The 27,997-nt window shown below is 41.0% G+C and overlaps 1 protein-coding gene and 1 long non-coding RNA gene across 5 annotated transcripts; both read left to right on the forward strand.

Annotated features, from left to right (window-relative positions):
• Positions 1 to 274: 274 nt before the first annotated feature.
• On the forward strand, positions 275 to 27,992 carry slc37a1 (solute carrier family 37 member 1). Of its 4 annotated transcripts, XM_082509483.1 has the most exons (22): positions 275 to 416; positions 2,629 to 2,878; positions 6,262 to 6,402; positions 6,703 to 6,784; positions 7,660 to 7,780; positions 7,985 to 8,063; positions 8,326 to 8,461; positions 9,068 to 9,144; positions 9,796 to 9,962; positions 10,210 to 10,262; positions 10,460 to 10,534; positions 10,988 to 11,026; positions 11,911 to 12,033; positions 12,412 to 12,502; positions 13,922 to 13,984; positions 14,411 to 14,496; positions 15,306 to 15,354; positions 16,138 to 16,211; positions 16,342 to 16,420; positions 16,819 to 16,916; positions 17,328 to 17,392; positions 26,275 to 27,992. In XM_082509483.1, exons 2-22 carry the CDS (start codon positions 2,823 to 2,825, stop codon positions 26,288 to 26,290), a joined length of 1,770 nt encoding a protein of 589 aa, XP_082365609.1. In that variant the 5' UTR covers positions 275 to 416; positions 2,629 to 2,822; the 3' UTR covers positions 26,291 to 27,992. The 4 variants fall into 4 exon arrangements, with proteins under 4 accessions (XP_082365609.1, XP_082365610.1, XP_082365611.1 ...); XM_082509484.1 differs by lacking the exon at positions 10,988 to 11,026 and having other exon boundaries at positions 277 to 416; XM_082509485.1 differs by lacking the exon at positions 6,262 to 6,402 and having other exon boundaries at positions 280 to 416.
• On the forward strand, positions 18,013 to 19,253 carry LOC309691647. The gene is made up of 2 exons (XR_014272076.1): positions 18,013 to 18,277; positions 18,586 to 19,253. It is a non-coding gene; the product is annotated as an uncharacterized lncRNA (long non-coding RNA).
• Positions 27,993 to 27,997: the final 5 nt, after the last annotated feature.

Consider the following 27,997-nt stretch of genomic DNA (forward strand, 5'->3'; position numbering starts at 1 on the left):
GCGTGTGTTTTAGATATTGTGTTAGGGATTTTTAACTCTGGTCCTGCTGTCATCTGTAGAGTTTACTCAAGCTCAAAATGAAATATCCCATGTGAGTTTGAATTATTATTTTTCACAAGATTATTATTATTATTATTATTATTATTATTATTATTATTATTATTATTATTATTATTATTATTATTATTATTATCGTGAGCTGGTTTTAGCCCTGAAGCAAGCTAGACAGGGTCATCTGAACACGAGCGCGAGAGAGCGATGATGACGTCAACGACAGCCCGGGCAAGCCCAGCTGTGAGCGCGCGCGCGCGAGTGTGTGACAGTTCGTCGCCTGCTTTCGTACAACAAGGAAGTGGAGGGTATGTCACTGAAGGGAAACCTGCAACGAACGTGAAGCGCTAGTTTCCCCCTCCGAGGTAAGCCCCTGAGCAGCTATGGCGTGTTTGTTTGCAGTTGGATGTCTGCTGCTGCCACAGTTGTAGCGGTTTAGCTAGCAGTCTTTACAATGAATCGGAAGCTCCCACAGGATCAAAGGGCTACTCCGAGACGTTGGAGGCTCTCGTTTTTGCCTTTGTTAATGGTTTACAGATAACAGGGCGGTTTTGATATAGCTACAAATAGGAAGGGAAAATATCGCCAAATCTCACAGTCGGTGCATTAGCCCGTTTCTCATCAGTGTCCGAGTAAGCTTTGCCGGGGGCCGACGTGTTGAAACGCAAGACTGCCACACATCTGTTCGACCAACGCCAGTTGATCTAAACGCCAGTAGATCTGGAACACCGGAAGCACGTTCTCCTTTCTGGCTATATTAATTTCTTTCAAGGAAGCAGAAACGGTGACCGCGCTGTTAGGAGAGTTGTGCCTGTATAGTTGGATGTTAAAATGTCAGAAGATTGTTAAACCTATATCATGTGATATTGATGTCACTTGAGATTTGTGAGTGTTTTTGGTGATTGTGATTATGAAAGGCTAGTAACTAATCGAGATCTCGGAAGTGAAATACATTGATTGCTTTGTTGTAAGTGAAGATGCACTCCCATTTAAATATCGGTTTTCTGGGTTTTCCGATCACTCAAAAAAGTAGTCTGACATGTCATGACATGACTACTTTTTGCTTTCTGTTTCGGGAAATCGTCTCTCTGACGATTCTTTACAGACCTTTGCATCTTCATCAGCTTCATCTCATACATTCTGCATGCAGAGGTGGATGATGACAGTTCTCTGCATTGTTTTTCTTGCCCAGTTGAGGCACTGTATCCACTGTATCCTGAATCATCCCAGTGTGATGCGAGTGAATATTCTAATAACCACTTCTCGTGTTCTTGTCTTCCATATCTGGTAAAGCTAAGAGTCTTAAGTGCCATCTCCTTTTGGACCTGGCATTCTCGAGGCACCTTTCCTTTAAGAATTTTACCTGTGTGTTGGCAACGCCTGGCAGAGCCCCAAGTCTGTAAAATCTTCAACTCCCACCTCTGGCAGAACCTCGACAGCATTCTGGGGGGAGGCTGGGCACATGAAGACCTTGTTGTAGACCATGTTCTGCAACTCCTTTGCTGAGGCGGCTGCAAGGTGGTTGACCATTATGGTGGTAACCAACCCTTAACTAGAGGTCAAACCTGTAGTTCGAGGATTTCTAACATCTCTTTGAAGGGAGCAGTCAAGTTGGAGTCCTATTGGCTTTTCTCAGCCTGTAGGACTTAGGAAGCAGCTGACAGATACTGGCAGGCCAATTCCACTTCCACACCTGAAGCAAAAAACTCAGGCGTGGAAGGAGTTTGGGGAGGCCATGGAAAAAGAATTTCGGCCTGCCACAAAACTATTCTAGCAAACTGTCAAGTGACTATGGAAGGTAAAGCACGGTGTATGATGGGGGCGAGGTGTTGCTGACCTCAGGATACTGGGTGTCTGGCTTGTTACTACGAGTCATTTGATCCCTGTATAACCATTGCAGGAGCTTGGTCTGCATTGCCAGCAATAAGTCATACTCATTCTTGCACACGTGTTTTACTCTACCAGGGCTGTCCTGGTGTCCTGTTACAGAGTCTGTTCATAGTTTTTAGAGAAGCTTTTATGTGAGTATGTGAAGTGGATGATGATAATAATAATATAATAATGATCCATTAATATTGCCCAGCCCTAGTACAGAGTATTATTATATCGTTGAATGTTCAGCCACAGAAAAGGCTTGAAAATCGCCCTGTGACCTATCGCAAAAGTATTTTTTTATGATCAAACTAATAATTTTATAGGTCTACAATTTGCCAGTTTTCCTATTAAAAAGTGTATCATCACCCTTGAATTTTGTTCTGGAAAATCAGAGGTGGTCAAACTGGGAATTTTTGTGAAATTTGGTAAATTAATATGGAATGACCCACGTGTCCTCCTGAAGTCAAGTTGACCAACTCAGTGGACTGAATGGGCTCACACATACTCGTTAGCAGCTCAGAGTTTGTTTGTGAGGTAGTATGAAGCTGCGGACCACATCTGAATTAAGCTGTGCAGTAAAAACATGTCATATTGTAAACTAGGCTTTTTCTTGCCCTCTTAATATCTTTATTATTATTATTATTATTATTATTATTTATTATTAGCATTATCTCTTCTTCACTGTTCTATTCATCCTTTCAGACTGCTGACATCTTCCAACCAGCTCCATGGCTTTGTGGATCAGCTGACTGTAGTTTCTTTTGAAGAAGGATATGAACAAAGACAGCAGGGCCATGTCTGCATGTACTTCATGATTTCCTTCAGCGCGAAGAGATTTGAATGCTGAGCCCTCATTAGCTGCCTGTTAGTGGGATTGTCCATACCTGTGTTCAAACATGGCTCCTGTTCCTCCAGGGGTCCGCCTGCTGGTGTCCTTTGACAGGGACCAATGGTGAGTTTAAATTGGACTGGCTGTCTAAAGGTGCTATTGACATTAAATTCTGACCAGATGTTGGTAACAACCCACCCAGTCCACAGATGTAAAGAAATCAAACCATAGATGGCCATAAATTATATGTAATAATGAGAAGTGGAACAGGGAAATAGTACAGAAACACATAAAGAAAGAAAGGTGCAAAAAGGCCTGGAAAGATTTTACCAGCTGAAATCTATCAGTAATTACAAAACTAACCTCTCACTTAGTGCAAATTAATATCAACTGGTTCAGTCCCAACTGGTGAGCTCTCATTACCAAGGTGTCACACAAGAAACATCTCATACTGGACAAAACCAATGGAGAGCTCCAGAAATATCTAGAACCAGCAGGCATGATTGTTTCAAAGAAAACAATAAGTAATGTCACATTTGCGGTGGGCTGTATGCAAGCTCACATACGTGACTGCACTGCTGAGGAAAAAGCATGTTGTGAACTACTGAGAGAACATAGTGTGGTCAGATGAGACTAAAATGAAACTAATAGCAACGCATGAGACAGTTTCCTCACACAGGAAGTGTGTTGAAGCTGTCATCACCAACAAAGGCTTTTGTATGAAGTATTAAATGCATTTCACTAAGCGTGAGTATTACATTATTACACATAATTTATGGACTTCTATGGTTGGATTTCTTTGCATGTGTGGATTGGATGGGTTGCTACCAACATTTAGTGATAATTTAATGTCAATAACATCTTTAGAGATATATTTACTTAGAAATTTGGTGACATATTCAATATTTATTTTACTCGCTGCATACGTTGAAACCGATCTTTCTGATCACCCTGTAAAGTTTACTGTACAAGGTCGAGCAGTCAGTTTCTGCCTCTTTGACGTAGTAGTTGGCCGTTGAGGCTGCAGCCGGCCAAGTGGCATTGTTGGAGCTGCGTCAGCAAAAATTCCCGGCAGGTAGTTTTACCTGTGCTTACACCTAGTTTCACATACCTGATGCTTTGTGTAGACTCGACTTTCAGGTTTCTGAAAATATGTTGGAATGTTTGTTATTTTTGGTTGTGATTGATTTATTTATAATATTTTTGTTGAAAAGATTTTTAAAAATCTTTCCATAATGCTGAATAAGCAGAACAGCAGTAACTTTGATCTCTTTCTTTCCTTTTCCTTTTTTTTTTCTTCTTTTCTTTTTTTAAGAGATCAGGATTTTTTTAAAGTAGGCTTTAAGTTGTTTGGGCTCATCTTTGGCCTGCATCCAGAAATATCATCTAAGTAGTTACGTTGGAATGAACAGGAACAAACCCATTTTTTGTTATCCTGACTTTGATTTAACAATTGATTTATTAACAAACGTGTTCAATAATTTTTCAGCAAAAGCAGGAGGGCACAGACTTCATAGGAAACATATCTTATTTAATGTTTCTGAAACATCCGAAGTTTTCTTTCTACTGCATGACAAATGCAGTAATAAGGTACACGTTTAAGACATTTGACCCTGTGTTTGGGTTTGTAAAGGTTTCATTAGTTACACTGTCTTCACTAAGCCTTTGAAAAGTTATAGTGGGATTTTGTTTTTTTACTTACTTGTGTGTTTATATAACTTAGATTAATTGTGCACTCCTCTGTGAACAGCTAGTGCGTTGGTCCCGGCCACCTATTATAAATGACCAATTTAGGGTAACACTGGTGATACAGAAAGGGGCATTGATGTGACACTCCATGCGTTAAATGTAGGGGTCATTAATCATCAGAGCAGCTGGTAGGAAGCACAGCTGCTCTGCTCATCTACAAGGTTGAAACTGTTGGTGGAAGTGGTTGTTATTCACTTGAGCTACTTGTAATTCAGACTGCTGTGCACTGGATATATCTAGCTTTTATTATTTGAAGGAAAAAAAAGACAAATTGTTGCCCACTATGTTAGTTCAAGAATGAATCAGGTTTAAACATAGAAGTCATCTCATTTAAATGTAGCACACATTTTGGAGGAGTTGTTAGGTCTGTTGGTCCTAAACTTTGGGAGAAGCAACCTGTCACTGAGCAGACTCCTCGGGTTGTTTGCACTGAGAGAATTGCACATATTGCACATTGTTCAGTGTTTTGTTGCTACAATGATAATAATGATTCTGATTCTGTGGATACTTTCCAGACGCACTGTGATTCACATCAGGAACATTAATGTCTTATGTTACCCTTGAACATTTCTCTTCATACAGTTATCATCTTATATGTCTTAGTGAGACGTTTGCAGCCTAACACACCTGGTGGTTTGTGAGCACTTTGTATCTGTCAGGTTTCAAGCTGCTTTGTCAGATGATGGATTTGGTCACCCTGCTGTACCCAGGATGCACTGCTGCAACATACTAACCACATGCTGTCCAACTGCTGGATAAGAGTGTATCTAACTTTTTCTCGGCCCATTTTGAGTTTCTGCTGCACAGCCTGGTAAAGCCAACCATAGTCTGTACTGCGGGTCAAATGAAATGTGGATTTTGGGCACAGCCACACCTTCTCTCACGTCTTATTTGACTGCATTTGACTTTCTGTCTTGAGCCAGCCTCTGCTTAGAAATGACCTTACACTCAAGTCAGACGTGTGTGAGCAAAGACGAGCGTAAATATGACTGACGTAACGCAAACAGTAAAGTACACAATCCAGGTACAGGATATCAGGATTCTATTACAGGATGTAATAGAATTTGATGGCTCCTCCTGCTTATTGTAACACATGATACATTTAATCAGTTGATGCCAGGTCTCTCTTGGAAATGAGATTTTTAATCTGCCTAAATATTTCACAGTACTTTTGCCTTTTTATTTACATATGTTGTAGCGTTGGTCAGCTAGGTTTGGGGCATCAAATCAGTTTGCAACATTTCCTTGTAGGGCCACAAAATGTCTGCAGTGAACCTTTGTGCATTTTACAGTTTGAGATGTGGACTTTCGTAGTAAAATAACATCTAAAAATACAACAACTGCAACAATGTTTAAACTTGGGCTGGGCGGTCGACTCCATAGGCTAATGCTAGATGACTGATACTGTTACTGCCGCCAATGACAGTCACCAGTCACCAGACTGGGCGAATAGATTCATGTATAACCATTAGAGTAGCACTTTCACTCTCCTCCACCACAAATGTAAGCACACTGCACACAGTGATGCCTGATTTACCGTTTCCATGATAACTTAACATAAGCTGACAAATATCATCCAACAGCTAATATAATAATAATAATATGTTATAACAATTACGTGTTCTTTATTGTATTGTAAATGTGCTCACTTATTAAGTCCATTTTTTTAAATTCACTCCAACCAGCCAGCTACTGTATACATGGTGTTTTTCAGCCTGTCCATCTCTAAGCGCACTGTACCCTTGTTCTTCAAACAGTCTATTATTAAACAAAGAAGAGAAATGGCCAAGTTACCTGCACCTCTCCACCCTCATCCCCAACAGTCTGAAGAAAGGTTTGATACTCTGCTCCTCCAGACCACATAGGCCAGATACTGAACTCCACATTGCCCCATCAAGGTGTGAGTTTGTTGGTAACAGCTAGAAAGCATTTAAGCACAAAATAAAGCACTGTGACACTGTTACTCTCACAGCAGGGGGCTGTGCTACATGAACACAGCCCCAACATCCTTTTGTTAAGTATAATTTCCCTGGGGGAATTCAAAGTTGTGAGTTTGGTGTCAGTTACATCTTTTTTGTAGCCCACTGTATCTGGGGTAGTGCAGATGACTCATAATTATGGACATCTCAAACCTGTGATCTCCATGTTATGAGCTCCCTCATTTCTCAGAGCTGCCTTCCTGTGTGCTCTCCCTTCAGGTACAGAGCTCTCACCTTCATCCTAACCTTCTTGCTCTACACCAGTTTCCACCTGTCCAGGAAACCAATTAGTATTGTCAAGGTAAGATATGGTATTCCAGAAACAGTACATGGCATTAATGATTGTACTAATAGGTGCTGCACTGTTGTGCGATGTTTGTACACTGCTCCAAAAGATTAAAAGAATACTTTGAAAAAATAGCAAATCTCAGATGTTTGTAGCAATTATTTATATGTCAAGACCTCCGTATAAAATACACTCATCATTCCAGTCTGTGCTCCATCACAGCTTGTTTACAGCCTTCGCTGGTTACGACCAGCTGGTGTACATTGTCCTAATAAACACCCGCAGCCTTGGGCTCTGTCCAAATCTCCCCCAAAGAAAAGAACAGGAGAAAGCTAAAAGAGGTAGCAAAGGAGCTTGATTTGTAATCCCAGTAAGAAAGAACACTGAACTGGAATGGATGCAGTCTGGACCCGGGACAAATTTATGAAAGAACTCAATGCAGAAAATCAACGGAGGTGGGACAAAGACTGAGTAGACGCTGAGTGGTGTGCTCTACAGCAGCGGTCCCCAACCTTCTTGGCATCACCGACCGGTTTAATGTCAGACAATATAGTCACGGACCGGCCTTTAAGGTGTTGCAGATAAATACAACAAAATAAAATTATACTACCGAGACAAAAACGGTGGTATTCTGTAAATATAATAATAAACGTGAATTCACTGTGTAATAACTTTATTAGCAGCGTCCTCCTGAAATGCACCAACAACATTGAGAGTAACATCCTCCTCTCTGCCCCTTAATGCTCTCTGGTCGCTATGGTAACGCATAAATATTTCTTTCTCTACTGCGACCATCATGGAGTCAGGGAGAAAAGTTACCCAATCATAGTTAAGACCCCTGTTTCTTCTTCCTGTGTTTTCTGTGTGGCTTAATGGTTTTGTGCTTACAGAGTGAGCTTCATAAGAACTGCTCAGCTGTCAGTGAAGCAGCCATCATTGCATCCAGCAGCAGCCAGCAGCCCTCCCTGCTATCTCTCCACACAGATGTCGACTGCGGCTGGAAACCTTTTGGTCTGTCTTATCTTGAGATGTTTTCATCTTTTTAGAATGTTTATAATGTTACAAGTTTACACTAAAGCATCATCAGCAGCAGGTTTCTTAATACTCATGCATGCAAAACAGAGATGAATGTGTCGAGCAATTAGTAAAAACTCGCAGATAAACAAAACCTGCTGTGCTGTCCTGAATCCTGAAACCTGTTCCCCATATTTACAGATAAAAGCAATTACAAACAGCTGCTGGGAGCCATGGACTACTCCTTTCTGTGTGCTTACGCAATTGGAATGTACTTGAGGTAAGATGGCAAGGTGTGGAGGAGGAAATGATTTTACACAGTAAACGTGAACTGGTGATGAAGAGAGAAGGCCGCAGCTGGCCAGTGGATTTGAATAAGGCACCTTCTTGCTATGAGGCAGCAATACTAACCATCTGCCACCCGCCGTTATTAGTTGGATTATTAAACTTTTTTTCTCTCAGTAACTCTCAAATATTTAAACTACTTTATGTGCTGAAATGTGTGATGGTTAATATGATGTCATCACTGTGCATCCATCTAGCGGCATTATCGGGGAGCGCCTGCCCATTCGTCTGTACCTCACAGTGGGCATGCTGGCCAGCGGTGTGTTCACTTGCCTATTCGGGCTTGGCTACATCTACAACATCCACAACCTGAGCTTCTATATATTTGTCCAGGTGAGGTGCAGGATGATCATTTTATAGGATGATATGTTCATTTACACCGCTCAAAAAATTAAAGTAACACGTTAACACACATCAGAGCTCAATAGTAAAGAAAAAGAACATCAGATATGTCTGTACTGATATAGACTGGGTATGAATAGGAATTAAAAGACTTCGTTTGATGAAAATGACAATTATAAACCTACAGAGGGATAAATTTAAAGAAACAATGAAAGTGAAAAAAGTGTAAAAATAATGTGGCAGGCTAGTCCACATCAAGGCCTGCTCCTAATGAAGCAGTGGGTGATATCCTGGGCATCTCATGCCAGATGTGGACCTCACTGTCAGCAGCACTGAGCTGCTGGACGGTGAGGTACAACCTCACATGACACTGACTTGGCTCAGAGACATTACTACGACTCCTACTTTTACAAGGACTCTCCAGCACACATAGGAGTGTAAGTGGATATGCACACGAAAATGCACAATGACAGGTTTATGTAGCAATAAACTTGCCATTGTGTATGTTTATACAGAGGAAGTGCACATGTGACCCTGTAAGGAATGCATAACAACAAACTGTTCTGCACAGTGATTCACCTTCTTGTCATTTTGCAGGTGGCCAATGGCTTGGTTCAGACCGCTGGTTGGCCTAGTGTAGTGACCTGTATCGGCAACTGGTTTGGAAAGGGAAGGTAATGTCTAAGAATTCCTGGCTGTATAATGCACACTGGCTGTTAGCAGAACAAAAGAAATAAAAAGTTGGACTTTATGACCGAACAAGATCCATCCATCTATTTTCTTCCACTTAGCCAGGGGAACTCACATTAGCATGTCAGTGAAGAGATATAATCTCTCCAGCATGTCCTGGGTATACCCTGAGGCCTCTTCCCAGTATGACATGCCTGGAACCCCTAACTCAGAAGGCATCCCAGTCAGATGCCCAAACCACCTTAACTTTCCATGTGGAGGAGAGCAGCTCTACTCTGAGCCCCTCGAACTGCTGCGCTCTTCACCCTGTCTCTAAGGGAGAAGCCAGCCACCCTTCAGAGAAAGCTCATTTCAGCTCGTCTGCACAGCTGAAAAGAGCAGAAATATCTGTCCATAGGAGTTAAATAGCAATTGATCTTTGAATACATGTCCTTACTTTAGTCATGTCTTAACTGCTTCAACTGTGGGGGCATTCGGAGGGTAAAACTCTTTCCAAATATCCTGGGATTTCCTTACCTGGAAAGTTCAGCATGCATCAAAAAAAAACCAAACAACTGCCCAAATACTTGTGGAGCAGACTGTGTCTCTGTCAGCGTCAGCACTGTATGAACCGAAGGTCTCTGTTTCTGAGTCAGGCGTGGACTCATCATGGGGCTGTGGAACTCTCACACTTCAGTGGGAAACATCTTGGGCTCTCTGATTGCCGGCTACTGGGTCTCCTCCAACTGGGGCATGTCCTTCATCGTACCAGGGCTCATCATCATCATCATGGGCGTGGTTTGCTTTCTCTTTCTCATTGAGCGTAAGTACAGCTTCATCATGTTTTTCTGATGAGTGTTATAAGGAGTTTCTTGTTTTTCTAAGCGCACACATTCATTGCTCAAAGAATGCTTGCTATCAAATGAAATGAATGCATTTAGATTCAGTTAGCTGAGGCAGGCTGCTTCCTGTGATTGTCTTTTCAGTACGTTGGCTCTTTGAAGAATGGACTTTATAGCTGTAAATGGATTATGTTGTATTAACCTGATGGCACTGTTTTCATTCTTCAGATCCTAATGACCTAAAAAACATCTATACACAAAATTCATCTCTAGGCAAGACTGTAAGTACACAATTTTTGTTTGTTTTAATTTCTTATAATGAAGACTAGTTTGGTTCATTAAGCATGAATAATATTTCAGTGTAATATTAACTCTGTCATTTATAATTAAATGTGGAAATGAAGGAAAAAGTATTTTATTTTTATTTGCATTATCAATCAGCAGCCCTGTTTAGCTGTGAATGTCTCTCTTTGATTAGGTCCCAAGCAAGAGTTGGAATGGAGTGAACGGACACACAGAGGTGTATCTACAGTACAAGGACAACAAAAATCAGGTGTGTCTCACAGTTTAACTTAAAACTGAGATTATTTACTGTACTTACTGTAAGGCCACGCCTTATTCCATCACACATCACATGGTCATGATGGATAACCAATCCTACGCACGCACCACTGAACTAATCACCAAGTATGTTGTGTGTGTGGACTGCATGTACTGTATTTCCAAACATCTATCATCGATCAGACTAGAAGATTACAAGATTATAAGCTTGTAATCTTTTTTGCTTTACTCTAGAACAAAATCAGCCTTCTGTCCATGTTCAAATAAAACTTTAATACTTTGTCAGTGAAAAGTTTCTAAGTGGCACATTTCAGACTGTTGAACAATAAACTGTACAGGCCACATTTTGGAAGCAAGAAATGAATTTCATGTGTGCATCTAATAGGACCGATTGTCATGCAGCACCACAGAAACATGTTCTATTATGTCATTGTAATCCATTCAGGTCTGCTATTATTACAAGGATAGTATTCAAAACAGGAAGGTCAGTTCTTCAGAGATCTCTGCTGGTGGTCAGAGCTTTGGATGCTGGGTGAAATCACTGCTAGGCTGAATCCAAATGTCTGGACATGAGGAATGACTGGAGCGCTGAAGAATGCTCAGGGTGAACTCGTGTTTTAACCACTCTACTAAGGAGGCAGAAAGGGTCAGCATTAAAGGTGATGGGGGGTTGCAGTCAAGCACACTCTGACTGCAACAAGGAGCTCTGACTGATGACCATGATTTTTTTTAGTATTAATGTAAGGAGATGTTTGAATTTAAATATAGTACTTATCCACATCTGTACAGTGTCATCAAAGCGAGTCCTACCCTGCAGAGCACAGTGTGTCTGCACAGACTTAGTTTTAGAAAGCAAGTCTGCAAATATGAGAAAAATCAGGACATTCGGATTCAGCCGCAGGGTTTCTATTTTTCTCCTTTTTTTTTCTCCTTGTTTGGAAGGTAGTTGGGCGAGGTTTTCCAGCTCCTGTTCTCTCAAAACTTATCAGTGGGAGTTTTATCCTTAGGTCCTTTACATGAATGCACTGCTGGCAAACATCTACAGTATAACACCAAACTGCTGACATAATCGTACAGTTATACTTCACATACATGGTGACACGACGTGTGTTGGTCTGTACCATCTGAAGGGGAGAAATATTCCTTGGTTCTTTAATTAGAAAGGAGAATCTTTCAATAATTGGTCTTAAATTGCAGGTTGACTAAGTTCACTCTTTTCCATTTATTTATTTATTTTTGTAATTTTATTTATGAAACAAAAGTCCAGTCTAAGTACTGTCAGTGCTGACCCCTCGGGGTCCCCTTTGTTCTTCAGCTGTCCGGTGGTCTGGGTATGGGTACAGATCTTTGCTCTGCTCTCTCCCTCAGAGCTACGACACAGAGCTCCTGTTGCCTAGAGAGAGCGAGCGCATCCCCATGCAGCCGGTTGTGGTGGTGAAGAGTGAGTCGGAGCCGTCTGCCATCAGCTTCATGGGAGCGCTACGGATACCTGTAAGTCACACGTGCGAACCTGTGTCCATCACCTGCGTCACTCTGATGCTTTCACTGCAACAAAGTCTGACCAAGTCTCCTATCAGGCAAAAGTCTTGTGATGTTGTTTTAAGAGTGATGCTCTAAGTAAGAGCAGGATGTGTAAGATTGTTGTGTAAGTGCTTTAAGATAGAAAATCAATTCAGAAGAATCATCTTGTTTAGTTGCTCTGGTTTTTAGATCTTTTCTCTCAAAGTGAGAAAGAAACAACACTGAAAGGCTTATATTTGGACAGCTTTTGGAGCGATTAGCTTGCAGTTATCTGAGTTGCAAGCTGAGGCAGATCTAACGTAACTTATGAAGTAAGTCTGATTACTGTGTGCGTTTGTTTGTCTGCAGGGAGTGGTGGAGTTCTCTCTGTGTCTGCTGTTTGCTAAGCTGGTCAGCTATACTTTCCTCTTCTGGCTGCCGCTCTACATCACCAAAGCAGGTGAGGAGCAAATAGAAACCCGTCAGGCACGACTTCATGCATAGATTTTGACTGTGGATTAAAAAAACAGATTACATTGACAGACGTCCAATATGTCAAAATTTATATGTTGGCTATCTGAAGCAGGACACTGAATTATGGTTAAATTGGCAAAAAAAAAATCTGCAAAAATATTGGCCAACTGAGAGACTGGAGTAGTGTTTACAGCCGTATTGATCCTGTCAAAAAACATGACATCAGTCAACAGAAACATTTGAACTTCATTTATTGTCATTGTACAGTGAAATTAGCCAACAAGACCACAAAGGTGCAAGAAAGTGACAAGTTTAAAAACAACAATATAAAAAAAACACTATTTACACAATGTATAAGATACAAGAACATTGTGAGGGCGTAGATAAGGCATCATTTAACAAGTAAGGGTGAAGGAGCTCTAGTCATTAAGATGGTGAAACTGTTGGGTAGGATGATAATTGCACATCTGCCAGCATATTGCACAGGACACACACAGCTGCAACAGAATGACTGTAAGGGAGGAGTCTGCTCAGCCACACACACACACACACACACACACACACACACACACACACACACACACACACACACACACACACACATTACCATAAGTTCAAAGTTTGGCTACTGTGCTGCAATTTAATACATACTAGATGTGTTGTTAAAAACAATAGGTCATACTGATAATGTCCTGTAGGTGTGAGAGCAGACAGTCAGCCAGGTCCTTACATAAACTGAACAGTTTTTATGAGCCTGGTTTGGTCAACAAAGGCCAGTTCACACTGGAAAAAGAGAAATCTATAGGACTGTGTGAAGATGGATTCATTTTGGTTTCTTTGGGTGCTGCTTGAAACTTGTTTTTGTTACTCAACGACCAATGAGCTTATGAATGGGCAAGGCATTAAAACCCTCCACAGCTGTTAAGACTCGTCCCAGAGTGTTGGTCAGTGAAACAAGATTAAGTTGTTCTGAAGATGAATGCAAGCCTCCTCGACTTCTCATTGTTTGTGCAGTACAGCCAGCAGTGGCAACAAAACGTTCTTTCAGTCCTTAAACATGTGAACTGTGGTGGACCTTGAGCTTCATGAGTTACTGTGACCTTCTGGTTTCATTTGTAATTAATCCACAGAAACATTGTCAGCATGTAATATAACATAGTTAAAGACTTTTCTATTGTCTGTTTGTAATGTAGTAACTGGGTTATGTAGATATAAAACCAGTATGTTAAACTGAAAGAGGCTGATACAGAGTGTGGCAGAGTTGCACAGGCTTCTCACAGATCACGGAGCAGATGTTTTGTCCTCAGGATATTCTACAGTGAGCAGTCCACTCATGTGTCAGACTGTCAGCAGACTGCTGAAGAAGGAGAACTGACATAATAGACTCTGTGTTTGTGTGTTTCAGCTCACCTGGATGCCAAAAAGGCTGGAGATCTGTCCACACTGTTTGATGTGGGAGGAATTGTGGGTATGTGCTGTTTGTGTGTGCTCGTCTGTCCCAGTGGACCTTCAGCCTCACTGTTTAGCAATGCTTGGGGACAAAATTGATGTCCCAAAGTTAGAGACTGTGTTTGTTTTTGTGATCTAGAAAATGAAGCCATGCAGTTTACAGAGCAAAAGAACAGAGGGACATTTTCCCGTAGACATGCACACTGTGCATACACAGAAAGAGTCTCTCCCTGCTGGCCTTCAGACAGAATGCAGGTTTAAAATCTATTCAGCTTCACTTTTCAGACCTGGAAGCTTCGTGCATGCTTTGCATGTCTGTGGTTTTTGGTCTGTGATAATTAACCCTGATAGAGACCAGCTGTCAGGGTTTATGAAGCAATGTACAACATGATCACCATGAAGTATTATGATGATTAACAACTGAATGTGTCTTTCTGTCGTATAGGGGGCGTCTTAGCAGGTGTGATCTCTGATAAATTGGGGAAGCGAGCCACCACCTGTGCAGTCATGTTACTGCTAGCTGCTCCTACAGTAAGTCTTCACTGTACTGCAACAGTCAGGAAACATCGTCCACTGTGTGCTGCAAGACTGTGAAAACACTCTTTGATTATGAAGCCTGCACAGGGGAGATTAGACCAGGTTTTTGGCTCCCCCTGCTGTGCAGCACTTGACACAGTCACTTCATTAGGTGGTGCAGGTTGGCTCCGTTTTGCCTTCAGAACTACCGCGATTCTTCATTTCATAGGTGCTCAAAACATTCTTCAGTTGTTGGCTGATTGTCTAGAAAGTATATTTTCTGTCCCAGTACATCCTGAAGGCACACTGTCAGGTGGAGATCTGGTGACTGCAGAGACCCTTTGAGCACAGTGAACTCACTTCACATGTGAAAAAACTAGCAGACAGAAACTGTCTCAAAATACCAAGTCTGTGCAGTTTTTTGTTGTCCAAACTTTGGACAGTAAATGTAGCCTCAGTTTACTGCTGAGAGGAGTGACCCCCATCTGACATCAGCCATCATCAGCGCCGAGCAGCCAACAACCACGCTACGTTCACAGACACTTATATCACCTCTTTTCCCTTTCTGATGCTCAGTTTAAACATCAGCATCTTGACCTTGTCTACATCCCTAAATTGAGTTACTGCCATGTGATTGGCTGTGTATTTGCGTTAACTTGTTGAACAAGTGTCCCCTATAAAGTGTCCAGTGAGTATAATTGCTGAGGAGCAAAGATTACAACACATTTCATGCTATTTTTTATAGTAAAAGGCTTACATGTAAGAGTACGAGGTGATATTAGACACGTAAGTGTTAACTGTCCTGTTTTATTCTTTTCCTGCAGCTTTACGGCTTCTCCATGATCAGTGAGTTTGGTTTGGGGCCAATGATTGGTAAGAACCAGCTAGCACTGAATGATAGTTAATCAGTAGGTCTGGAACAATTTTCTGTTCCTTAATTGTAATATATGTAAATGAAAGGATAAAGGCATGTTAGCATATGCTTCAGTAGTATGGCTCTGCAGTAAAAGGTTCAAAAGCGGCCTGCAGTCCAGACCTGTCATGTGTTGTTTGTTCAAACAGAAGCCAATCAAATTCCTCTCATACTGCAGGCTTACTCCTGGTTCCCAGGTTACTTAATGGGAGGCAGAGCCTGCAGCTTTCTGGCCTCCTTCTGTGGAACCAGCACCCACTTTGATTCACGAGTTGGACAATAAATAAATTCATATCAGCACTAGAGTTAGCTCCCCCTTTGTTTCCAGGTGCTGAGGTCCGTACAAATTTAGTCACATGAGCTGGTTGCATTTATTACAGTAGGTTATCAGTCAGCGATTGAATGTCCAATCAAATCTAAATAAACACAAGTGACTTGTTTACTGTGGCATAAATGATGACTCTTGGTTATTCCCTCTGAGCTGCTGATGGTCAAGGGAAGTTGGCATTATGGGATACAATGTAGTGCCTTCAGAGCAATATCAGCTCACATTTACTGTAATTACATGAACACACATTCTAATGAAGAGAAGTGCACATGCTAGTAAGACACTACCGGCAGGTTTGTGGAGGACACAAACACCTCAGCCTGCATGCATTTGTTTCCAGCGGTAAGATTTCAGTGGCTGCAGAATTTCCATTCCTTACAACCAGGATAAAACGTCCTTAATCTGTGTGCTTCAGGGATGCTGTTAGTGTGCGGAGGTCTAGTGAATGGACCGTATGCGCTCATCACAACTGCAGTGTCTGCTGATTTGGTAAGGATGTTTAACACTACTGTAATTCCAGTGTGATTGTGTTTGTAAATCATCATTTATTTCATTTTAAAATCACCTTTCTCCCCTTGTCGTCTTTTCCTCTGCCCCCCTTTTTTCTATTTGGCTGTAGGGCACCCACAAGAGCCTGAAAGGCAACGCCAGAGCACTGTCTACAGTCACAGCCATCATTGATGGCACAGGATCTGTAGGTCAGTACTGCTGCTCAGCTTATGTTTACGGCTTGTTTGGATGAGAATGAGGGGTCTTATTAGGGTCCTATTAGTGATATGTATGATAGTAATAATTGTTAATAATTACATTTAACAAGTGCATGAATCCTCAGCCAAGAATTGATTTTAAATTTGTGTACAATGTAGTAGTAGTTCAGAGTAATGAGGGCATCTCATTGGCTCAGGCTAAACAACGAAGCTCTGGCTTTGTTGGATTTGATGATTATAAACGATACAAATATCAGTTTAGTTACCATTTAATGATGATTACATTAGCATGCCTTGTGTTATTTTTACTCATTTATAATCATCCCATGTAGAAATGTGAAGAGAGGATTCATGTACACGAATAATCTTGTTCATGTTTGTGATGTCAGGCGCAGCACTCGGCCCGCTATTAGCTGGACTGCTGTCTGCAGGCGGCTGGGATCAGGTCTTCTACATGCTGATGACTGCTGACTTTCTTGCTCTGTTGGTAAGGCCTTTAACTTGCATCATATAAGAAGATTACAAAATGACAAAACGAAAGCAGAAAATTTGCACCTATGTGCACATTAGCACAGAATACTGGCCTCTTTGAACACACTGATAGTTTTCCAGCTCTTTGGTTCAGTCACTGCTGCTGTAAAGGTTTTTTGTAACAACAAGCAGCTGTTTTCAGAAAATCAGTCACTACCTGCTCAGCAGCAAAGAGCAGACAGATGCAGAGACCAGCTGGTGAAGCAGTGAAAAGTCAGATATTTAGCTCAGGAGCTGGAGTCGAGAAAACTAAGACAATGTTGTGTTTTTACCCTTGTTTCTGATGAATAAAATGAACTGAATGACGAGTGGTCTTGCTTGCTATAGAAAAACAGATGCTCATACTAATGTGTATGTAACCTTGCAGCTTTTGCTACGGCTCGTGACAAAGGAGCTGGCCTCATCTAAATCCCATCCTATCTCCACAGTAGAGTAAGTCCTCCTGTTATCTCGATCATGATTATACTCAGCCTGACTGCTGCTTTTGGTGCTGTACTGTAATTCTTGTGTATCTGCATTAATTTGATGTTCAAATGTTGGGCTGCTGTTTTTTTTGTTTTGTTTTTATAACAAAACAGTTATAATACACTTAGAAGTACTTCAATGTTTATATTATATCTTTCAAACATGCAGATAATAAAGTTGAATTCTACTCATATGGATTAAATACAACATGATGAGTGTGAACACTGGCTTTGCCCCCAAAAATAAATAGGCTTAATCTACGATCACTATGATCTTTTTTTAGTTTACAATCAGAATCGCTCACATGGAGAAAACAATGCTTCTGATTGTGTTGGTAGTCACATGACTCAAAGCCATCATGGAGCTTCATTCCACTCATTGTAGCTAATGTAGTATCAGTGGGCAAAGATGACCGATGGTAATGAATGTAAAATGTCTACAACAATCAGATGTAAAACTCTGTTTTAACAACGAAAGAGAGCCGCAGATTAAGAATAACTAAGGATTAAATGCAGCGTGGTAGAGTATCACTTCCTGTTCCTGCTCAAACACAGTGGTGTTTCTGAGTAGCTTATTTGCTTAGCGATTTAACCCTCTGATGCATAGTGGTCACTGGAGTGGACAGCTACTAAAACGTACATATCTCTTTAATGCATTGGTTTCTATGGTGGAACTGCATATTAGCCTTTAGAGTGCTCTCTGCTGCCATGCTCCATTGAGGTCAATTCAGTGTTCAGTTAGTGCAACTGCAAGTAAATTTCCTCTGAATCAAAGATGGCAGACAAACTGTCACCCCTGCCGACCACTGCTGGCATATCCTGTCAATCCTTCTATGCTAAAAGAGCCCAACAGGTAAAAAAAATATGATGATATGCAGTAACATCTAGGGAAGGATATTATCTGTTTGGAATAAGAAATTGTTATGTCTAATATGTAGAAAACTACAATTAACCATGTGTCCACTGTAGTGGACATCATGCATTACCCACTATATTTTTTTAACATAAGTCATAAATTGTCTCACTGTTTTTTGGGACTGTTTTGGTTATAAGTAAGCATATAATTGTTACATTTATAAGCTACTCATTTAAAATATATATTTCTGTGCAGATCAGCTGTAGTTTGAGTTACTATAATAATTATTTTATCATATTTTGTAGACTTCAAATGCAGCAAAGAATAAGGCAGCGTACAGAATAGTCCAGGAAATTCCATCCAGCTCCAGTGATGATGATTTCATTGATGAGTGCAGTGATGATGAGTTCAGTGATAAGTCCAGTGATGATGAGAGTGGCTGCCAGAGCAGAACAGAGACATAGGAACTACGGACAGCCTAGGTGTGATGAACACAGAAGTGTTTGGAGATGCAGAGACTAAGATGTCAGTTTGTGTTTTCTTCCAGCATGCTACTAAGGGCTTGGTAATACTGTCCTGCATCGTTATAGAACTGTGTAGACTCAAAAATGTTTCTCTTGTTGGAGATAGTTTGCCATATTCAGGTGTAGGATTCACAGCTAGGACTGTTGATTGGTTTTGTTATTTACGTCTAAACATTGGGGCCTTATGAGTTGAAAGTTCCAAAAAAATTGCTGAGATGTTTTTCAAAGGATACAAGCAAACAAGTGTTTGTATATTTACAATAGAACACAAGGTAATTAATTTTTATAGTAAATTCACAGTATTTCATGCTAAGTGCTCAGGCGCATGTAGTCCACTGGAGTGGACAAGTTTATAACTTTATAAAAAAACATATTTTTGGGAAAAAAAGAGTTGAACATTTTTTTTCATGTCCTGAGAAGAATAAAAGCACTTAAGAAAAAAATCTTGACCAAGGCTTTCATAATTCATGCATCAGAGGGTTAATTAACAACTTTTAAATACATTCTTCTTTCATAGTATAATCTTCACGTGCTTCCTCCGAAGCACACTTTCTGTGTACTCACTACCTAATTTATAGCCAAAGTATTCACTCACTGTCTCTGTACTGTCTCGCTAGCCTAGCTTAGCTCGTAGCCGACTCATTAGCACCATGGCTACTTCACCTGTCCCTCCTGCACTTTCTTGCTCATTGTGTCAGATGTTTAGTTACTCCTCGGCCTCCTTTAGCAGTAATGATATCTGTAACAAATGTAGCATATTTGCAGCGCTGGAGGCCAGGATTACTGAATTGGAGACTCGGCTTCGCACCCTTCATTCACCCGCAGCTAGCCAGGCCCCTGTAGCTGGTGCAGCCGAAAATAGCGTAGGCCCCGCTAGCTGTTCCCCGGCAGGTCCCAAGCAGCTGGGGAATCAGGGCGGCTGGGTCACGGTGAGGAGGAAGCATAGTCCTAAACAGAAGCCCCAGGTACACCACCAACCCGTTCATGTGTCTAACCGTTTTTCCCCACTCGGCGACACACCCGCCGGGGGTCAAACTCTGGTAATTGGCGATTCTGTTCTCAGACATGTGAAGTTAGAGACACCGGCAACCATAGTCAATTGTCTTCCAGGGGCCAGAGCAGGCGACATTGAAGGAAATTTAAAACTGCTGGCTAAGGGTAAACGTAAATTCAGTAAAATCATAATTCACGTCGGCAGTAATGACACCCGGTTACGCCAATCGGAGGTCACTAAAATCAATATTGAATCGGTGTGCAACTTTGCCAAAACAATGTCGGACTCTGTAGTTTTCTCTGGTCCCCTCCCCAATCAGACCAGGAGTGACATGTTTAGCCGCATGTTCTCCTTAAATTGCTGGCTGTCTGAGTGGTGTCCCAGAAACGATGTGGGCTTCATAGATAATTGGCAAACCTTCTGGAGGAAACCTGGTCTTGTTAGGAGAGACGGCATCCATCCCACTTTGGATGGAGCAGCTCTCATTTCTAGAAATATGGACAAATTTATTAAACCCCCCAAAATATGACTATCCAGAGTTGGGACCAGGAAGCAGAGTTGCAGTCTTACACGCTTCTCTGCAGCTTCTCTCCTCCTGCTACCCCCCCAAAAACCCATCTCCATAGAGACTGTGTCAGCTTCCAAAAAGACAAAAAACAAACTAAAAACCAGCAACAAACAACTTAAACATAAACAATCACAAAGAAAGAACAATACAGTATCCACATCTGAACCAAAGAGTAAAACAGTGAAATGTGGATTATTAAATATTAGGTCTCTCTCCTCCAAGTCTCTGTTAGTACATGACTTAATAATTGATCAACAAATTGATTTACTCTGCCTTACAGAAACCTGGTTGCAGCAGGATGATTATGTTAGTTTAAATGAATCAACACCCCCGAGCCATTCTAACTACCAGAAATCTCGAAGCACAGGCCGAGGGGGCGGTGTGGCAGCAATTTTTCACACCAGCCTATTAATTAATGAAAGACCAAGACAGACTTTTAATTCATTTGAAAGCCTGATGCTTAACATTGTCCACCCCAGCTGTGAAACTCAGAAACCAGTCTTACTTGTTATCATCTATCGTCCACCTGGGCCTTACACAGAGTTTCTGTCTGATTTCTCAGACTTTATATCTAATTTAGTTCTGAGCTCAGATAAAATAATTATTGTGGGTGATTTTAACATCCATGTAGATGCTAAAAATGACAGCCTCAACATGGCATTTAATCTGTTATTAGACTCAATTGGTTTCTCTCAAAATGTAAAAGAACCCACCCACCACTTTAATCACACCCTAGATCTTGTTTTAACATATGGCATCGAACCTGAACATTTAACAGTGTTTCCTGAAAACCCTCTCCTGTCTGATCATTTCCTGATAACATTTACTTTTACAATAATTGATTACACAGCGGTGAAGAGTAGACTTTATCAAAGTAGATGTCTTTCTGAAAGCACTGTAACTAAGTTTAAGAATATAATCCACCCACTGTTATCATCTCCAATGCCCTGTACCAACACAGAGCAAAGCAGCTATCTGAACGCTACCCCAACAGAGGTCGATTATCTTGTTAATAATTTCACCTCCTCACTACGTACGACTCTGGATACTGTAGCTCCTGTGAAAACTAAGGCCTCAAATCAGAAGTACCTGACTCCGTGGTATAATTCTGAAACACGTACCCTAAAGCAGATGACTCGTAATCTGGAGAGGAAATGGCGTGTCACAAATCTAGAGGATCATCATTTAGCCTGGAGAAATAGTTTGCTGCTTTATAAGAAAGCCCTCCGCAAAGCCAGAACATCTTACTATTCATCACTGATTGAAGAAAATAAGAACAACCCTAGGTTTCTCTTCAGCACTGTAGCCAGGCTGACAAAAAGTCAGAGCTCTTTTGAGCCAACCATCCCTTTAACGTTAACTAGTAATGACTTCATGAACTTCTTCACAAATAAAATTTTTATCATTAGAGAAAAAATTACCAATAATCATCCCACAGATGTAATATTATCTACAGCTACTCTTAGTACCATTGATATTAAGTTAGACTCTTTTTCTCCAATTGATCTTTCTGAGTTAACTTCAATAATTACTTCCTCCAAACCATCAACGTGTCTTTTAGACCCCATTCCTACAAAACTGCTCAAAGAAGTCCTGCCATTAATTAATTCTTCGATCTTAAATATGATCAACCTATCTCTAATAATCGGCTATGTACGACAGGCCTTCAAGCTGGCTGTAGTTAAACCTTTACTCAAAAAGCCATCTCTAGACCCAGCAGTCTTAGCTAATTATAGGCCAATCTCCAACCTTCCTTTCATATCAAAAATCCTTGAAAGAGTAGTTGTCAAACAGCTAACAGATCATCTGCAGAGGAATGGTTTATTTGAAGAGTTTCAGTCAGGTTTCAGAGCTCAGCACAGCACAGAAACAGCTTTAGTGAAGGTTACAAATGATCTTCTTATGGCCTCTGACAGTGGACTCATCTCTGTGCTTGTCCTGCTAGACCTCAGTGCAGCGTTCGATACTGTTGATCATAATATCCTATTAGAGCGATTAGAACATGCTGTAGGTATTACAAGTACTGCGCTGCAGTGGTTTGTATCATATCTATCTAATAGACTCCAATTCGTGCATGTAAATGGAGAGTCCTCTTCACACACTGAGGTTAATTATGGAGTTCCACAGGGTTCAGTGCTAGGACCAATTCTGTTTACATTATACATGCTTCCCTTAGGCAGTATCATTAGAAGACATAGCATACATTTTCACTGCTATGCAGATGACACCCAGCTCTATCTGTCCATGAAGCCAGATAACACACACCAATTAGTTAAACTGCAGGAATGTCTTAAAGACATAAAGACCTGGATGGCCGCTAACTTTCTGCTTCTTAATTCAGATAAAACTGAGGTTATTGTACTCGGCCCTGAAAATCTTAGAAATATGGTATCTAATCAGATTCTTACTCTGGATGGCATTACCTTGGCCTCCAGTAACGCGGTGAGGAACCTTGGAGTCATTTTTGACCAGGACATGTCCTTCAACGCACATATTAAACAAATATGTAAGACTGCTTTCTTCCATTTGCGCAACATCTCTAAAATTAGAAATATCCTGTCTCAGAGTGACGCTGAAAAACTAGTTCATGCATTTATTACTTCCAGGCTGGACGACTGTAATTCATTATTATCAGGATGTCCAAAAAACTCACTGAAAAGCCTTCAGCTAATCCAAAATGCTGCAGCAAGAGTCCTGACAGGGACTAGAAAGAGAGAGCATATTTCTCCTGTTTTGGCTTCCCTTCATTGGCTTCCTGTTAAATCCAGAATTGAATTCAAAATCCTGCTCCTCACATACAAGGTCTTAAATAATCAGGCCCCATCTTATCTTAATGACCTTGTAGTACCATATCACCCTATTAGAGCGCTCCGCTCTCGCTCTGCAGGCCTACTTGTTGTTCCTAGAGTATTTAAAAGTAGAATGGGAGGGAGAGCCTTCAGTTTTCAGGCCCCTCTTCTGTGGAACCAGCTTCCAGTTTGGATTCGGGAGACAGACACTATCTCTACTTTTAAGATTAGGCTTAAAACTTTCCTTTTTTCTAAAGCATATAGTTAGGGCTGGACCAGGTGACCCTGAATCCTCCCTTTGTTATGCTGCAATAGATGTAGGCTGCCGGGGGATTCCCATGATGCATTGAGTTTTTCCTTTCCAGTCACCTTTCTCACTCACTATGTATTAACAGACCTCTCTGCATTGAATCATATCTGTTATTAACCTCTGTCTCTCTTCCACAGCATGTCTTTATCCTGTCTTCCTTCTCTCACCCCAACCGGTCGCAGCAGATGGCCGCCCCTCCCTGAGCCTGGTTCTGCCGGAGGTTTCTTCCTGTTAAAAGGGAGTTTTTCCTTCCCACTGTCGCCAAAGTGCTTGCTCATAGGGGGTCATATGATTGTTGGGTTTTTCTCTGTATCTATGAAGCGCCTTGAGGCGACTTTTGTTGTGATTTGGCGCTATATAAATAAAATTGAATTGAATTGAATTGAGCGTGGGACACCAGTGCATCATGGGAAGCCCTACCAGACTAGGTCCATTCCAGTGTTGCTACAGGAGTGATCGGGTCACCTGATCCAGCCCAAACTATATGCTTTATCAAAAAGGGAATTTTTAAGCTTAATCTTAAAGGTAGTGAGGAGAGGGGTTTGAAAGCCGAAGACTCTGCATCCAGTTCTACTTTTAAATTTCCTGGGAACCCCAAGTAAGCCTGCAGTCTGAGAGTGAAGTGCTCTACTGGGGTGATATGGTCGTATGAGGTCTTTAAGATAAGTCTGGGCCTGAATATTCAAGAGCTTATATGTCCAGGTTTCTTAGGCAGTCACTGTATTACTGCATGTTTAAACTACAGCAGAGGACAGACTGATGTTTATAATGGCAAGAACAGACTGGCTTATACTAGGCTGAATTTCTTTTTAAAAAATCAGGGATGAGGGGAATATGAGGGCTTAAAATGGGAAACCACATCCTCTAAGAGGGACAAAGTCACAAACTCAACCTGAGTAAAGGCAGCAGCACAGAGGGGTCAGGAGAGCTGTGATAAGAGCCCTGGTGGTGACAGCCTTTTAATAAAAACGCTCAGGAAATTATTGCATATATCAGGAGAAGCTTAAACAGACATGCTGTGGAGCATTAAGGACAGAGTCAGTAGTGTTAAATGACACATGTGAGTTATGGCCTTTGGAGGAAATGACATTTGCAAAATATTTCTTTTTTGGCTTTTTGATAGCGTTGCAGTAATGACACCGGCAGTCTTTTAAAATGTAAAACGACACCTGCAGTTTAATCTTTCCTATCTGCGCTGTGCTCTGCGACATTTCCTCCTGACAGCATGAGTCATTAAACCAAGGCTCAGGTTTAGCTTTAGCTGTCTGGTTTTTAAATGGAGCCGCAGAGTCCACGATGGTTTGACAGCAAGAATAAAACCAGGAACTAAACTCCTTTCAGTCAGAATGGCCACAGAGCTGATTGAAAACAGCAGAAAACAAAAAAGGGAGATAATAACCCGAAGGCCAAACAGGAGCACAACATGTAACTGCAGCATGTGTAAAACCAACAGGCCTGCCTGTGACCAACGTATCCATGCTCATAGAGCCGGTACAGAGTGTACCAGATTTAAAAAGTCAGTGAAGCACAGAAAGTTCTTTATGAAGTTCTTATTGGGGGGGGGGGGGGGGGCATGTTTCAGTCACACACAAAACATCGAGATCATGGGAACTGAAAAAGTCCAGAAGAATAAAAGTTTTCCTTACTAGTGATCTGGTGTTCACCAGGCAGGAGCTGGAGCTTTGGCTTCGGAAAGCTGAGAGACCCGGTGCAGCAATCTCAGGTTTCAGAGATATTCTCGTGCAGGTTTAGCCAGAGCATAGCCGGCAGGGCCGGAGAGTTCATTACAGCTGATCATGGGTACCAGGCAGGTATCAACAGAATCCGGGAAATGGAGAGGCACAAAACAATCTTTGGAGCCATCCATGTGCTGGTCAGACAACAGCAGAATCATACCTCAGGGAAAACCTCACCTTTACCTGTTGAGTGCTCAATATATAAACACAAGCAATCTGTGTGAGTGGCAGAAGAGCAGCCACACACACCGACATCATCTTAATATCACTAGTGGAGAATGAAAATGGCAGACATGTCTTCAGTTAGACATGCCGAATATCCAGTTGTGGCCAAAAGTTTTGAGAATGACGCAGATGTTGGGTTTCACAAAGTTTGCTGGGATGAGTTTGAGTTCAGTCTAATAACAGATAAAATGATGCGTTTCAGCGGTCGTTTTCATTATCTACATGCATGTTAGAGTCACCCACAATAATCATTTTAAAATGATTTGAAACTCTGAGTAAGAACCAGGTGGACGATGGATTACAGCAAATAAAACTGTTTTTCCAATTTTCTGGCTAAGATGCACAAACTAAGTGTCAGGCTTTCAAAAGATTTAAAACTCTGTGTGTTTGGTTGGTTCAGGAGGTTTACACAAGAACTGCACATCTGAAATAACTCAGACATAATTTAAAATTATGTTGCTGATGTCTCTGTGCCAAATTCTTCTATGGTCTTGTAAGATTATGGAAGACCAGCACCAGACATGTTACACATTAAAGATCTTATTCTCTTTATTTTTCTTATTTTTTTGTGTGTGTGTTTGGTTGAGCTTATACTTGAGTTTCTTAAAAACCAGTCCAAACTTGGTTCATGACTGGAATATTCTTGTCCTTGTACGACTACAGTCAGTGATCGACTATGTGTTCTATCTCGGGGCTGAATGTGAACATAACGTGTGCAGATTGATTTATTTCCTAAAAACAAACCAGCTGTAATGTTCCCTCGTGGGCAGGAAGTTCACTGGTGTTGACTGTAAAGCTTAATGACTCAACTTATCAACACAGCGTTAATGTTTGTCTCTTATTCACAGGTTGAAGGAACACTGAGCACTTTGATTGCACTGCGTACACACCTACACGCAGAGTGCAATGAAACCACTTAAGGTTGATATGGATTGTGACTGGACTGCCCTGACAGATGAAACTGATTGTTAATAAACCAGCGTGTATGCTTGTGTGCGCCTACAATCATGCTGCAGTGCTTTACTGATGAAGAGCTATGACTGAAGCTGTAGCTGCTGCGCTGAGCAAGCAGCGCGGCACACAGTTTAAAAGTCTCATGTGCACTTACTGTACTTGCTTAACTTCCCAATGTCCCTCTTAGCCCTTGAATTCAGTTTGAACTTGATGACTGGTATGTCTTGCTGCTCACTTGTATGTTGGAACTTTTTCAACCTTACCTGTCCAGTTAATTTAAGGGGCTATTTGTAATTGTGTGCCTTTTACAGTGGTACCTAGCTTTGATAGTTGTTTTTTAAAGTTATCAATCACAGAATTAAGAAGAGCTTCATCAAAGCTGGGGTCGTTGCCAGGACTAAAAAAACGTCAGACCTGCTACAAAAACAGCAAGCATGCAGTTTTTACACTTTACTTCCTGTGTAGTTCTGTAGCAAATATACAGAAAACATACATGATAGAGTCTCAGGTAACACTGTACTCGCCCAGGACTTCATGATAAATAGCACTTTAACGATTGTAGTTCTGCCAATTAGAACCACTAAAACTGGAAACACCACAGGTTGCTAGGTCTCTGTGTCCTTACTGTCTTTTTTGTATGAATAGTGTTTTATATTGTTGGTGTTTGTATTGGCAAAATTTTCATACAGTTCATTTATTTGGTGCCATGTGAGCTGTCTGTCAAAGTTTGAGGCTTATGAGGAGGACTGATATTTTTATTTTTATTGTTGTACTGGGATAAATTCATATACCTCTACCCAAAACCTGGACAGAACCACTTCTTAATATCGTGCCTAGAGCTGTTAACTTTTTTTGAAATAAAATTTAATCAGATAGCAGTCATCTAGAAACGGTGATGCAGAACTAATTCCATCATATCTGTTGAAGAGAAGAAGGAAAACAAAGACCACCTCGTTGAACCAAAGAGATGATGGGATTGGTTTAGTTTACATGTGTATTTATTTTGAAAATCATTTTTGTTTCCTTTTCCATTGTCCTGTGGTAGTCTGTGATTTAGTAATAAAATGAATGTAGCTGATCTCTCTCTCTCTCTCTTTCTCTCTCTATACACACACACATCTGTGTGGTGATTTGGGGGGGGGGGGGGTTATTTATGTTAGATGAATAAGACTGTTTCTGTTTTACGGTGGAGAGAATATTTAAAGAATATTTATTGAGAAGGACTGAACACTACATTTAATTCTTGTTCTCATGATCTTATACGCATTAAAAATTCACAAACTGTATATCATGAATTAAAACATTGATTTATTTTTCTGCAGATTTGTGTTTTAATCATTAAGAGTGATATCTTGTATGTATTTAACCTATGAAATAGGTTTATGTAACTGTATTTTAAAGGGGATCTTGGTGGTACTCTTAAGACAATATCCTTGGAACAAGACCACATGTAAATATTATGTGTCAGTGGTAAGATTAATACTTGAGACCTTGTGTGCCTTTCTTGGTTTTTGCAGGGCAATTTTTTTAAGTTTCCATGGAAATGAACTTGGTTTGAAGTTGATTTATGTAGAGAAAACAAATAAATCATGTGCTTTTTTCACTGGTTGAACCTTG

Source organism: Aulonocara stuartgranti (assembly GCF_965226115.1).
Source record: "Aulonocara stuartgranti genome assembly, chromosome: 16".
Lineage (NCBI taxonomy): Eukaryota > Metazoa > Chordata > Actinopteri > Cichliformes > Cichlidae > Aulonocara > Aulonocara stuartgranti.

Coding starts and splice junctions, on each gene's coding strand:
- slc37a1 (XM_082509483.1), top strand. CDS start 2,823: ATGGCTCCTGTTCCTCCAGGGGTCCGCCTGCTGGTGTCCTTTGACAGG. Junction 16,212..16,341: donor CTGCAGTGTCTGCTGATTTG/GTAAGGATGTTT, acceptor ATTTGGCTGTAG/GGCACCCACAAGAGCCTGAA. Junction 16,917..17,327: donor CTGACTTTCTTGCTCTGTTG/GTAAGGCCTTTA, acceptor GTAACCTTGCAG/CTTTTGCTACGGCTCGTGAC.